At 44.5% G+C, this 14,140-nt stretch overlaps 2 protein-coding genes across 3 annotated transcripts in view; both read left to right on the top strand.

Annotated features, from left to right (window-relative positions):
• asb18 (ankyrin repeat and SOCS box containing 18) overlaps positions 1-3,728 on the top strand; it is a 45,104-nt gene extending 41,376 nt beyond the window's left edge. Inside the window, exons 5-6 of one of the 2 annotated variants that reach the window (XR_011886409.1) lie at positions 1,526-1,920; positions 2,332-3,728. Coding sequence is in view for 1 of the 2 variants with exons in the window: in XM_072261393.1 (XP_072117494.1) it covers positions 1,526-1,711 (186 nt within the window). In the remaining variant the exon portion in view is untranslated. Of the gene's footprint in view, positions 1-1,525 lie in introns of both variants that reach the window. The other variant, XM_072261393.1, reaches the window with a different exon arrangement.
• A 7,121-nt stretch (positions 3,729-10,849) lies between these two features.
• On the top strand, positions 10,850-12,590 carry gbx2 (gastrulation brain homeobox 2). The gene is made up of 2 exons (XM_072262402.1): positions 10,850-11,369; positions 12,037-12,590. The coding sequence occupies exons 1-2, from the start codon at positions 10,850-10,852 to the stop codon at positions 12,561-12,563; spliced, it is 1,047 nt and encodes a 348-aa protein (XP_072118503.1). The 3' UTR covers positions 12,564-12,590.
• Positions 12,591-14,140: the final 1,550 nt, after the last annotated feature.

A 14,140-nucleotide genomic window follows, 5' to 3' on the forward strand; every position in this document is an offset into this window, starting at 1 on the left:
GGCCTCCACACCGCCTGTGGCAATGAATTCCACAGATTCACCACCCTCTGGCTACAGAAATTCCTCCTCATCTCTGTGGTGTGTTATTGGCTGTGTAGGAGGGAAGGCTTAGATTGATTGTAGAGTAGGTTTACGACAGGACATCATGAGCCCAAGGGCCCATACAGTGCTGTTCTGTTCTATGGTCTAAGAAACAGGCCCTTCAGCCCACAACATCCATACTAACCATTCTGCTTATCTTATCCAGTCCCATATTCAGTCCGTTGCTTTCTGTGTTTGATGATTCAAGTGCTTGTATAGATGCTTCTTAAAAGTTTTGAGGGTCTCCACCTCCACCACCCCTCAGGCAATGCATGTCTGATCCAACTTTTCCCCTCAGATCCCTATTAAACCTTCGACCTCTCACCTTACACCTGTAACGTCGTGATTTACGCACCATCACCTGTACCACATGCTATCCTTCAGCATCCTCCATTCAAAAGAAAACAAGTACAGCCTCACCTCTTAATGGATACAATCTATCACAAGCACCATCCTGATAAACCTCCTCTGCAACCTTGCCAGCCCCTTCACTTCATTTTTATTAGACCATGAGACATCGAAGTAGAATTCGGCCACTCTGACCATCAAGTCTGCTCTGACATTCCATCAAGGCTGATTATTATCCTTCTCAACCTTTGAGTCCCTAGCTAGTCAAGAACCTCAACCTCCACTTTAATGTCTTGGCCTCCACAGCCATCTGTGGCAATGAATTCCAGCAATTCACCACTCTCTGGCTGAAGAAATTGCTCCTTATCTCTGTTCATCTATTCGGAGGCTGTGCCCTCTGGTCCTGGACTCCCCCACTGTAGGAAACATCCTCTCCTCATCCACTCTACCTCAACATTTCAATATTCGATAGGTTTCAATGAGCAGTGGACAGAACTGAACATACATCTCCAGGTCTGGTTTAACCGAAGTTTTGTAAAAATATAACTTGACATCCCTGCCCTTATACACAATACTGTGGCCAATGAAAGCGGGCATCCCAAATGCCTTCTTCACCATCCTATTTACCTGTGCTGCCACTTTCACGGATTGATAAACTTGCCAGGAGCTCAGCTGCGGTGAAAATAGTCCTCTGCTCAGTCTTTCGGTGCCTATTTTCGGTTACTGAATTCTAATGCTACATCTGTCATAGAACTAAGCACGGTTCACCAAGAAAGTGGATGACAGGAGGTTCAGATTCATTTATTTATCACATGTACGTCAAACCATACAGTGAAATACGTCATTGGCATTAACAACCAGCACGACCTAGTGACGTGCTGGGGGCAGCCCACAAGTGCCAACATGTAAGTACCCCACCACGCTCTCTGTATGAAACATTTTCCCCCCAAATCCCTTATAAACTTTCTGCCTCTCACCTGTGACCTCTTGCCTCAGACACCGCTTCCTACCCTTAACCCTCCTCCATTTGGAAGAACACATTCCATTTAATGGCATGGTTACACTGAGTGAGTACTAACTCTTCTCTGCTCCCCAGGTGCATCGGCCATTCTATGAGTCCCTCTTTGCCTTAGCCTCTGGCCCCCGCTCCTTGCAACACCTGTGCCGATTTGCTGCCAGGAAGCTGTTTGGAAAGCAGTGCTCCACCATCGTTCCCCAGCTACCAATCCCAAAGCGCCTACATGGATATCTTCTCCTGGAGCCAGAGGACCTGGTGTATTAACTCCTTTGGATGTTGGTCCATCATCTTCTGCTTCACTGCACAGCAAACACTGCAAGAAGTTCAACTGCCAAATAGTCTGCATCACTGGCTATTTGGTTTGGAGCCTATATTCTCCGGACTTTTGAGGGAATCTCTCTGTTGAAATTTAGATGTTTATAATGATTAAAGGAGTAGGGGTGTTGATGGAAATAAACCATTTCTTCTGGCAGGTGAGTTGAAAGTGTTAAAAGTAAGCTTCGGGACAAACGTGGATGGCTGAGGAATCTCCTGCACTGAAGACAGAACTTGAGGTTCTGCCCTGTATCTGGCTGGTCATTTGTTGGGAAGGGGAATCTTTGTGCCACTTTAACAAACATGAAGTTAAACAACAGTGATATAGGCTGCAGTATGAGTAAAGTGTGTACTGTACGTGCGCATGAATTGCATATGTGTGTCTATGATGAGTCAAAGCATCAACATCCAAAGTAATTTCCCAACATCTTTTCCAAGGTAACCTTCCAATGGTGGGTTTGCATATCTGAACAACATGCTGACGTATGTTTACAAACACCACAAGCTATCTAATGTATGTTTTGCCTTAGAAGACTTAAAGAAAATTCCTATCCTATTCCTCTCCATAGATGCTGCCTGACCTGCTGAGTTCCTCCAGCACTGTGTGTGTGTTTCTCTGAATTTACAACATCTGCAGAATCCCTTGTTGTGTTTAAGAAGAATTCTAGCTTGTTTCCTTATGTCTGCCCTCTGCTGGCCGCTGCATCGTTGCCCTAATCTGAAAGACTGTGCTCTCTTCCTACTGGGGTCATCTTGTCCCTGCTCCTCCGGTCACTCAGATGGTCTCGTTGCAGAGTGCCGTGTGTCCTGAAGGGGGCGATGGTGCTACAAGATTGACAATGAAAGCCGGCTGACCATTGGTCACGTCTCTTGAAGGAGAGCACCATCGTGAGTGGGGTTAACCCCACCAGCGCCCAAGTAATCCACAGCATTAAAAAGGATAGTTGCTACCTCATTTCAGGAACTGGAGAGATATTTCATTCGTGTCAACGTTGCAGTGATCTGTCGGGATTCCTTGGAATAAGGCTGAATTTCCCTGAACACACTACCTATATTTTTACCATATTTTGCAGCGGACTTCGGGCACTACTTGGTAACAGATGGCAACGGAAGTGGTTCCAGTTAGATGTAGATATTGAAGGAATAAATGGTGGTGTATGTCTCACAACGACGGATTTCCAATGCAATTCCCTCTCTGTGAAATTCAGACATTACGATACAGAAACGGCAGCGGTTACAATAAACCGCTGAATCGATCCTCCGTTTTTCATGTTCCAAGCAAATTTGGCTCGCATGATACACAGAGGGTGAACGAGTCGAGGAACACTTCTTGACAGTATCAATTCCGCTTTAAGACCCGCGGAAAGTATCCAGTCCCGCCGCAAACTTCCACCGGCTCCCCTTTCACGTTCGGAGTGACACTCGCATTCCCTGGTCGCTGAGGGCATGCCTCGAGAAGAGACCCTCCCCGAATTTGTTGTGCCAACAGTTTTACGTCTTGCCTTTAATGTTTTCCCCGATTACAAGCAGATTCTTCCGGTAAAGAGCATATGCACATTCTCCAAAAAAAACCCATCAAAACACGAGACATTAACAAGACAATGTGTTTAATTGGTACAGGGGTTTGCTAATGATACGGATCGACGGACAGTTTTATATATTTTTTTAAAAATCTATTTTGTCATCACAACCTCGTCTTTCTAATAACATTTAACATACCAAACAAGAGGCAAAACACTTTGTCAATTTAAAATGCATTAGCATTAATGTAACATTTTCGTATTACACAGAATGCAGCAAATTACAAATATTTTGAGAGAGAAATTTTGATGAGAAAAAAACATATTCTCCTTGAACATTTTATAATGTTATCATAAATCATTAAGACTCCAGTTCATATATTGATGCGTTTGGGGTAATGATTTACAATTTCAAAAGTGTCTGGTATACTATTTGTCTAATGACTGTGCGATTAAATTCACTTTTTAAATGACCCATGACTCATTTCATGGTAATATATCGAGTCTATGTGTTTCAATCCGTCAAATGTAATTGAATAACACTGCATTTAAAATGTCTCAGCCTGATTGTGCTACAGCTTTTAAAAAGGTAATGCTCAACTTGGGAGTTTGTACTATATTCTGCAGAAAACTTGAATTAATTCGCGTGTGATATAAATCGACTATCTAGACGAGAGTGTGGCGGCGGCGGGGGGGGGGCGAGATCAGACAACATGTATTGCGATCCATTGGGGCAACAGCCTTTGGTGCTGGGAGATGGAGGCAGTGGGGAGATGGGGACGCGGGGGAGGGGTGTGATTATAAGCGTGGACCAGCATTCCCCGGCAATAATGCGGGGACCGGACGGCAGCTGATAAGCAATCAATGAACCCATCCTACACATTGTACTGATTCCGGAGCAATGTGTCACTTGGGTCCTCAAACAAAGGCCAGGAGCCCATGATATATTGTACTCTTTGCCCTTGGTCTGAAGGTGAAGTCCGAATTTCAGACTGAATCGTCAGACCGAATCTCCCCAACCCAGATATCACAGGAACTCCTTCAGATCTTGTCCTTCACACTCCAAATGTTGTAATGTCCGTACTCGCGCTCTTGCCCCATATAAAAACCACTCCCTCATTTCTTATCTGTTCTTCTAAGTTCCATTTTATTGTTACTATGGCATCTTTCTCCAACACTCCCACATTCAGAAAGGGTTGAAACACTAGTACAGCCCTGGTGTCAGGGATCAGAGGAAAAAGCCACCATTTTCCATTGATGTGAGGTATTATTTATATATGATAGATAGATAGATAAGTGTGTGCTATATATATATATATAAATAAATATAATTAAATACCTTTCATAGATATATCATATATATAATATGGAATATGTATGAGGGATTTTAAAAGTATATATATGAAGGAGGCGGCCGTTTTAGGGCTTAATGCCTCTGGACGGTTCTGATAGTAATAATTCTTTCCCTCACTCGTTCCCTCGGGGTTGAGGGAGACCGTGGCATATGGGGTAACAGATGACTTTTCTATAACTTTTCACCCTCTCCACCACCCAATTGCAATCCTGAGTAGAAGTCTCTCCTGGCAGTAACAGGGTAGGTGGCTGGAGAAGGCGATAAAGGGTGGTGGGGGTTGAGGGGTGGGGAAACGATCTGTAATAGAAGTTGGCTCCGAAAAGTTCATTGCATGTTTTAACCTGTGAAAATTGAACTCGATTCGCAAGAGTTGACCAAGGCCATTCAAATACCGCGGCGATCTGCGGCGGGTACAGCTTCAGAAGGGGACAATTGCGTTTGAGGCTCGCGGTAACTTTATTCAACAATGTCGCCGCGTGTTTTTAAACACGCTAGCGCCTCCCAAATTCACTCGGCCGATTTAAGATTTGTGTTAAAAACTAAGCCGGTGATATTTACGAGGGACGTAAATAGTGCACATCAGTTGCAGAATTTCGGCGAGACGGACTCTGTGCAAAATGGACGTTTCCAAACTGCCTGTACTTTATGGGACGTGTTGATTGATTGGCGTGGATTTTATTCCCCGTTTCATTCCCCCCCCTCTTTAAAGTTAAATGCAGGACGTGTTTTCGCGGCATCTTTTCAGACTATAACAAACGTAATTGTTTTGCAATTCGCTGATTATAGGGGTCGGTCGGTTTAGGAATTTGTTTGATCAAAGCTCAGCCCGGTTCTTACAGATGTTTTGCAGATGTTTAAGTGTGTTGAATTCACAGAAGCCGTAGTGTACCGGGCAACTTTGTTACATTGTAATGCCCACTCTAATAGCTTTGGGATTTTTTTCTAAACGAGTATCGTTTTTAAACCTGATGCATCTTTCCCTTTATAATGTTAGCGCGCACAACTTTGTCGTTTACTGCCATGTATTACTAAAGACTTTTAAATGGGTAGGTGAGCCTATGTCGTGTGTTAAACTGAGAAACGCACCTCACGAGGAAGAAAACACCTGCAAAGTTGGTGTGTGCAGACAGCACATCTGTTCGCAACATCTGTCCCCAGATACAACAGACACGGCACACACATATAAACACCGGCAAAGTACTGAAGTTGTGATTTAAACAGGAAAAAGTCTAAGAGTAACACCTTGTCCTTTTGTTAACAAGTCTCTGTACTTTCACGTGAAGTCACGCCACTCGGTATAACAGAGAAGAACCATTTTACCATGGTTTGCCCTTCAAACATAAATAAGTATTAAGGAATCTTTATTTACTGTTTCAAAATAAATTTTATTCCTAGAAGTATAATAATAATTGGTATATGAACACAAGAGATTCTGCAGGAGCTAGAAATCCAGAGTAAAACACATAAAATGCTGGAGGAACTCAGCAGGACAGGCAGCATCTATGGAGAGGACGTTTCGGGCCAAGGCCCTTCATTAGGGTAATTAGTACGTATCTTTGTTTCCAGTCACTGTCCATCCACGTCAATGAAGGGAAGGGTCTCCGATGCTCTGAAATGTAGATTTGATTATGAAAGGATCAGAACGTGGGCCAAAAATGTTTGGGGAAGGAAGCCGAATTGCTGTAAAAGATAAGTAGTGTGCGACGCACCGTTTTCTTCACTGCATTATACAGTATATGTTTAAACAGGAAGGATCGCGATACCCCACTGTCTCCTGCCCCTCGGCATTCCCCAGGATTGCTCCCTTTACAGCTGTCTGCGGGATTAACATAGCTCTGATCTTCGAAAACAATGAACTGTAGAAATTAGATAAAGGCAACCCACAATTTCAATCCCAGATTAAAGGTTTCATTGGACACATGAAACGTCAGGCTGCCGGCCAGCTGTGAGATAAACTGACCCGTCTCGCTCTGTGCTGACAAATTCATAACTTTTATAGTGATTGTCACTCGTTGCCGCTCAAACTCCGACGATTGTTGGAAACAGCGAGCAAAACGCGCGGAAACAATTTCTTTCTCTTCCTGTCTCTCGCTCCCTCACCCCTTATTTTATGGTTTGTTTGTCATGTAATCGCGCCAATTTCTCACTTAAATCTGAGTCTGCCTGATTTGCAAATAATCGATTTAATGACTTCTTCCTCCCAATCGGCAGAGATCACTAATTAGTTCGACTGTTGCGTTTTCTAATTGACCTGAAACAGGCGAATGGGTCAGTCCGCAATGAATCTCCAAGGAACGCGCCGAAGTGTCCTTAATAATTTTATTTCATAAAATAGCATTAAAACCGTAATCTCAACAATGAGTTGGGTTTTAATTTAACAGAGACGAGTTTGGGGTGTCCTTCAGAGGTCATGGGGGGGGGGGTTGGAACATCGCATTCCTTACAGAGAAATAATGCCCAGTGGCAGATTCAAAGCGGCTTTTAGAGCGAGAACGACTCGGTATCTGATTTCTCCGGGGTTCATCCGCCCTTCGGGCACATCTCTTGATTCTGCCCCCCCCCATCATTCTTACCTCCGAGACCGCACCCCGCCCTGCTCCTAACCCTCTCCCCTTCCCTATACCGTTACAAACACTCCTTATCCCAAACCACAGTTGACAGCATCCGTCATTAAAGGCACCTTGTTGCCCGTCCACAGTACTTCGTCTTTCCACGGATTCTTTGACATCCGTCAACAACTTTCGCCGATGATCAGTTCGTTTATTACTGGTAAACACGGTACCTTTTTGGAGGAGATATTCGACATTGTTCATTGGATCAGATAACCTCATTGGCAAAAAGACAGCAGGTTAAGGACCTTCTCGGTCTAACAAACGTATTGGCAGCAGAGTCAGTAACAACTTCCAGGAGGGCAACTTGGATATGTAATAGGAGAGGAGGGTTATACAGGGGTAGTTTCAAAGAGCCGGCACAAACCCATGGCCCGATTGACCTTCTGAGTTAGAAAACAAAAAAAAATGATTCCTGCTTATATATGAATGCCCAATTTCTTCTCGCTGTTCAGAAGGGAATCTTCGGATGTCACTAAAAATGGAAACAAACAGCAGAGATCTACACTTCGTCCGAGCCAGACTCTCCAGCTGATGCGCCCGAACGACGAAAGACTCGTCCAAAGGGAATGATTAAATAAAAGGCCCGATTGTAGATTAAACAATTCCCAGAGTTGGAGAGCGGGCCGTTGTCCGAATAGGGGGTGGGATGGCTAAGCGAGACAGAGAGAGAAAATGAGTTTGAGTGTTTTTTTCTCAAGCTAGCCCCTGTAAGAATGGTTAGTGACAAAATAATGAGAAGCCATAAGTATACTGTCAAACCCCTGAATCCCACACTTTGACAGACTCGTTCTCCCATTCTGCCTGATCACTCCGTGATCTGAATTACCGAGAGACTCCACCCCTGTCATTAGTGGCCTGGTGCCTCGATCACACCCGCTGGATCTCCGGCCGGGAGAAAGGGAGCTCCACCAAGAGAGAGGAGACATTGAGATTGTGCTCAATGTGAGGCTCCGTTTCATTATTAAACGATCACCCTTCTTGGCTAGATTATATTTTCAAATAACCCACCTTTTGCAATTTTACAGGTGCACTTTCCCTGCATTTTGGCTTTCTGATATTTTCGACCGAGACTGGTATTTCAGCTCCCGTTTCATTTGGGCCGCCAATGTTTATTTTGTTAATCATAGCTCAATAGGCTTCTGGCTCTGTGAAATTTCTTAAAGTGCAGGACTGAAATCAATAACCATGTGATGGAACAGATGGAATTTTAGAAATGCCCCCATTTTGACCAGCGTTTCAGGGAATGTAATCGAATCGAATTTCGCGCTGAAAGAGTTTGATAGGCCGAACTCGTTGGTGTCTTTCTCCCAAATTCACCAGAGTCTGAAGGGTGTCAGTGTGCCGGGGAAAGGGGTAGTTAAACTGACGCTTTCTTATATCTGAGTCTGCCTTCCCCTCCCTCCTTCCCTGTCCTCTATCCTTCACAATCTTTCCCCCTGCCCGTATTCTCGGCCAAATCCCTCCCAAGTCACAGTCCGTATCTATTTTTTTCCAAACTCAGCGAACTCCTACCCATATATTGCTAATCTTCACTCTTAACTGTTCCTTTATTTCTCCAGTATTTTCGCTTTTGATTTGCCGAAAGAGCAGGTCGTTTTTTTTGTTATCACGCCCACTTTTCTTCACCTTTCACATATTCTTCTTTCTGTCAATACGCGGCCGGTTCTCTTCTCTGAAAGACTCGGGAGTCAGGCTTTCTTCTCTTTGTGATGCTTATTATTTTAGCGATTTTAAATCGGGATCGGATTGTGTAAAACTAAATGAAAGCCGGCGTTCATTTCTTATCATTTTTGTCGGGTTGTTTGTTTTACTTTTTAATCCAGGAGTAAATGCCTACTTATTCTGGGAGCCTCGAGAGATTCGCATTGTAAAAGAGCAGCCCGTACCGATTTAACGCAATCATGTTGGTGAATAACTCGTTTACATAATTGCTGGGCACTGATTTCAAAGTTGGCCAGCGGCTGATTTAGAACCACATGGAGTCCTTTCTATCTTTCAGTTAAAAACGCTATGAATAAAAGTTTAACTCAGACCTTCAGCGGGCCGCGTCTCGCAAATTGGTGTGTCTGATGCCTATACTTCACACACAACAAGCTCTTTGTAATCCCGGTATTCCCGGACACTGGGCCAATTCTTCTCTTCCAGCTCTGCCGACTGACAATTGGTCTCCTCACCCCTAATACAGTTATCCCAACACGTTTATTTTTTCCCCCAAACGGCCGCAAACAGAGCCGCGATAATTCCGTAATGATCGCGACCGGGGTAATAAGGCAGGACGCTCGCTAAATGCAAAACCCGGCGCCAGCAGCTGATCGCCCCTGTGTCCCTCTCTGTGTTGTTTTGGGGACCGAAACTGTCTGTGAGCGAGCCCTGTCGTTCATCGCCCCAGACAAGGCAAACACAAGAGGACTAGGAAAGGACCACCATCCTTCACGTACCCTGAGCCAGAAGGTACGACCATGTCCAAAAGACTCAAACCCGTTCAACACATAGACTGGACTAAGGATCGATATAATCCATTCCCATTAATTTATGGTTATTGTCCACTTAACTCAAAACTACTGCAAATCCTCTGTGTGTGTGTGTGTGTGTGTGTGTATGTGTTTAAAGGAGTTTATGCTTTCGAATTGTCATACCGCACAACTATTTAATGGATTAAATAGTTTTTTTGTAGTTGTTGTAGCAAGTGGATTCGTACTGAAGTGGAGGCTGTGTGTATCAATCCCCTCTGGAACCAGCCCGGGAGTTTAAGTAAACCGCATGCGCTTCATTACAGGGCATGACGGGAGTTGTAGTTGCAAGCCGCTCTGGAGGCCTAAAGACTTTCGCGCTTTAAACTACAGTTCCTGGGATGCTGTCGGCACCCTTATCCCAGCCTTTCATTCCTTCAAGAACGTGTGTATATTTTGATGGAAAGGATGTCGGGACGCAACAAGGACTGCGTACCTGTAGAAGTTTGTTCTGAGTCGGTGGTTAAATCTCCCCGTCACTTTCGGCATAGATTCACTGTGAAATCACATCAATTGTTGGGAAGAGTACAAGATCCTATAAAAACATTTAAAAGACATTTGAACTACTGTAGCATTAAAGTTTTCAGTACAATTAAGTGTTTGCATTTTCTGTCTAAAGGCCCCAGTTTTCACTAACGGTACAGGGACATTAAAACAAAGTGTTGCGGGGGGTGGCGAGGGAGCAAGGCGAATGTCATACAACAAATGCAGTACCGAAGGGTTGCTGCGCTGGGTGGGACCGCGGCGAGACCACGCCCTCTCTCCTCCATCTCGACCAATCAACAGGGGTAATACGTCCCACGTGACAGACGGGACGTTGCAAGTTTCAGGAAAATGTGAATGAGAAAAAGCGGAGCGTAATTTGAAGCTTTGATGGATGTGACCCCTGGCTGCGAAACCCCCCCCCAACCAGAGCCTATTTCACACTCGGATCTTGAAGGAGCCCCCGGATCCCGGAGAGCGATGATATCCAGGGGAAATCGGAGCCTCGGACCATCGGGCTACTGACTTGAGCCTTTGCACCTTGGACTTGCTCAGCTCTTCCCGTCCTTCTTGACTAGCCTCGCCGCATCTGGGCACCCTTCGCTTGTATGTGCGCCGACTTCAGCCCGTTAACTGTGATGCAGCGACCATTGGGAACCGGCACCGCCTTCAGCATAGACTCCCTGATAGGCACCAGTCCTCAGCCCAGTCCCGGCCACTTCGTCTACACCGGCTACCCTATGTTTATGCCCTACAGACCGGTTGTCCTGCCCCCGCCAGCCCTTCCACAGCCTTCTCTGCAGCACAACCTCCACGCCGTGCCAAGTCCTCACCACCACCAAGTGAGCAACCTGACCGGCTCTCTCTCCAACGGCTTCTGCACCAGCCTGGGCCAGGGGATGGCCGTCACCACCCTCATGGCCACGTTACCGGGCACGGGCGAAGGCAGTCGCAGCTTCCCGTCCTCCCCCAACCAGGAGCCGGCCAGGAAGTTCATGCAGACTCTGGTAACCCTAGACAAGGCTGAAGGCGGGGTGCAACAGGAGGGAGAAGAAACCAAGGCGTTTCTGTGCAAGGACACCCCGGCTCTGTCTTTTCCGGTGTCCGAAGCCGTGCACGCCGTTATAGGTAAGATCATCGTTGCGTAAAAGAATACTGTCACCGGCAAAGGCACAGAATTGTTCATAGTCGCCGTTTGTTAATAACAACCACCACGATAGAAAGTCTCGGTGCATTCAGAGTTCCACTGATTTTAAGTTCAATCGGGTGCATTACAAAACATGCCGACTGCATTCTCCCGTCCTGGGTTCCATCAGAGAAACAGCGATCTTAGAAACAAGAGTTACACATTGTTATGCGCCACTAACACGAGTTACAGTTGAAAGAGAGCGGACACGCTGTCTCAGAGGAATTTGCAAAATTAAACGGAGATACGGGATAAATAGGCTTTGGAAATTTTGCATCTTGCCTCACTGTAGTTAAGGCCGTATTATTAACATATGAACTAAAGCGTGCTTGAATTGACCCGAACTCTAGAAATTCAGACAGTTATTCTGAACCATTTTATCAGCGTGTCTTTAATTAATTCCGATACATTTTTTTAAAAATGTGATCGCAAATAGCTCTTCATTTTAAAAAGATAAGTGAAAGTGATGAATAACAAAACAGTGTTCTGAAGTTTAGAGAAAAAATTAAGTTTAAATAATTAGTTGTAATCTAATTAGGCACATAGATTATTGATAAGTTTGAAATGTCAAATTATGTTGTATTTTCCTCCCTCTCTCTTTCCCTCCAGGTGCCGTCACGACTAACAGAACACAAGAAAAAGTAGATTCAAAGGTAGACGACGACCCCAAAAGCAAAGATGAGAGTTTTTCCATGGACAGTGATCTCGATTACAGCTCTGATGAGAACGTCACATCCCAGGCTGCTCACAAGGGAGAGGAGTCCGGCGCCGGCCTGGAGGAACTTAACCACCACAATCCCACCCCAACAAATACGGCAACAGGCAAAAACCGGAGGAGGAGGACAGCCTTCACCAGCGAACAGCTGCTGGAACTGGAGAAGGAATTCCACTGCAAGAAGTACCTCTCGCTGACCGAGAGATCTCAGATCGCTCACGCCCTCAAACTCAGCGAAGTGCAGGTCAAAATCTGGTTTCAGAACCGCAGGGCCAAGTGGAAACGCGTGAAGGCGGGCAACGCCAACTCCAAGTCGGGAGAACCATCCAGGAACCCCAAAATCGTGGTGCCAATCCCAGTGCACGTCAGCAGGTTCGCGATCAGGAGCCAGCATCAACAACTGGAGCAGCCCAGACCTTGAGAGGAAAAACTTTTCCAACGAGGCGAGATTAGGGGCAGAGCGCGCGCGCACACGCACATATACACAGAGAGAAACAAACTAACTTCCCGGGTAAAAACCCAAGACTTGCAACAGACAGACCCCTATTTATTATAAATAAATAATTATGCTTTGTTTGTATATAAGAACTGAGAAAATACATCAACTCTATACGGTATTTAACTGTTTCGTGGACCAAAACATGTGCGCTGGGAATATCGCGAACGTCTACATGCCTGGGGAGAAAGAGACCGCGATACTAAGATTCACATTAAATCCATCTTCCATTGGTGTTTAGACCACTTTGCATTGTTTCATCGTATGCCAAAAGGTAAATTCCGTAAAATATTGCTATTTAATGTCATTTTTAAATGTTCATGCGGACACGGTCGTTGTGATAGATCTTTTTGTTAATATATTTTTTTTCGGCGTAATTCGCTTTTGAAATTGCAGTTCATTTTTAAAGGAGGAAAAAAAAGACGAGTGTGACTATATGAAATGATGTTGTTAATTTATTTTACGTTTTCTTTTTGGAAAATAATTGTAGCATATTTCTTATAAATGACGAAAATTCTCCCAAAAACGTACAAAAATGCTTTGTGAATAAAACCGAGCGTTGGTTCCATAAAAAAAAATCAATCAGCGCTTGCAGTTCCTACTAAGTTTTGCGTTACTAAAGGTTAAACATTCGAGGTATATTCTTTGGTAAAGTGAAGGGTGCAGTGAATGGATTGGTAATCTGGTACAATATAGTGAGATACTGATTTAAAGTGAAATTTTGAAGCTGAAATTTAAAAAAAAGGAAATGTGAACGCCCCGACTCGGGAGAGCGGACTTTGCTGATCCCTGGACAATCAGAAAGTTTCCCCGGAATCACGGGTTGTTAATGTGCTGGCGATCGAATCGATCTGATACGGGTGTGAATTAGCTGCCCAGTAACAACGAACCTCTACCCGCTTAAGTTATTTAACTCCAAGATCAGTACGAATTTAATATTTAAATTTACAGAACAAACTCTGCAAAGATGCAAATGAGTGACAAGACTTGAGAACACTCCGGTCAGCTGAACTATTTTGAAGGGATTATACTGATTGATACATAATCTGTAATTAATAAGCAAATAATTCCAAAATCCATTCTATCGGCACCTTTAACTACTTCCCCGAAAACATCTAGCTTTCTGAGACCGAATAAATAAGATCTAAGATACTTTTAAAAGACCCAAGTATTTGCCAATGGGCCCGATCTGTACGGATTTAATCCCCAAACTAAAATCGGTGCGATTTGTCAGAGAAACAGAGGAACAGCATTAAAATAAAACTAATTGAGAATGAGAGCCAGTTGTAACAATCCTTTTCATTTAAAATTTCATCCGTTGTGTACAACTGGGAATTTCATGACAAGCTGGGCGAATTGTCACAAGAGTTTAGCCTGCCGGCTACGTGGATGAAAAAAAAGATATAATGAGAGTTTAAAAATAAACTGTGTCGGAGCCAGTTGCGTGCATGAAGCCACGTTAGGATGATTACCAATGCTGTTTAAGGACTGCTCCTTTCTGG

The sequence above is a fragment of the Mobula birostris genome, chromosome 6, assembly GCF_030028105.1.
Source record: "Mobula birostris isolate sMobBir1 chromosome 6, sMobBir1.hap1, whole genome shotgun sequence".
Lineage (NCBI taxonomy): Eukaryota > Metazoa > Chordata > Chondrichthyes > Myliobatiformes > Myliobatidae > Mobula > Mobula birostris.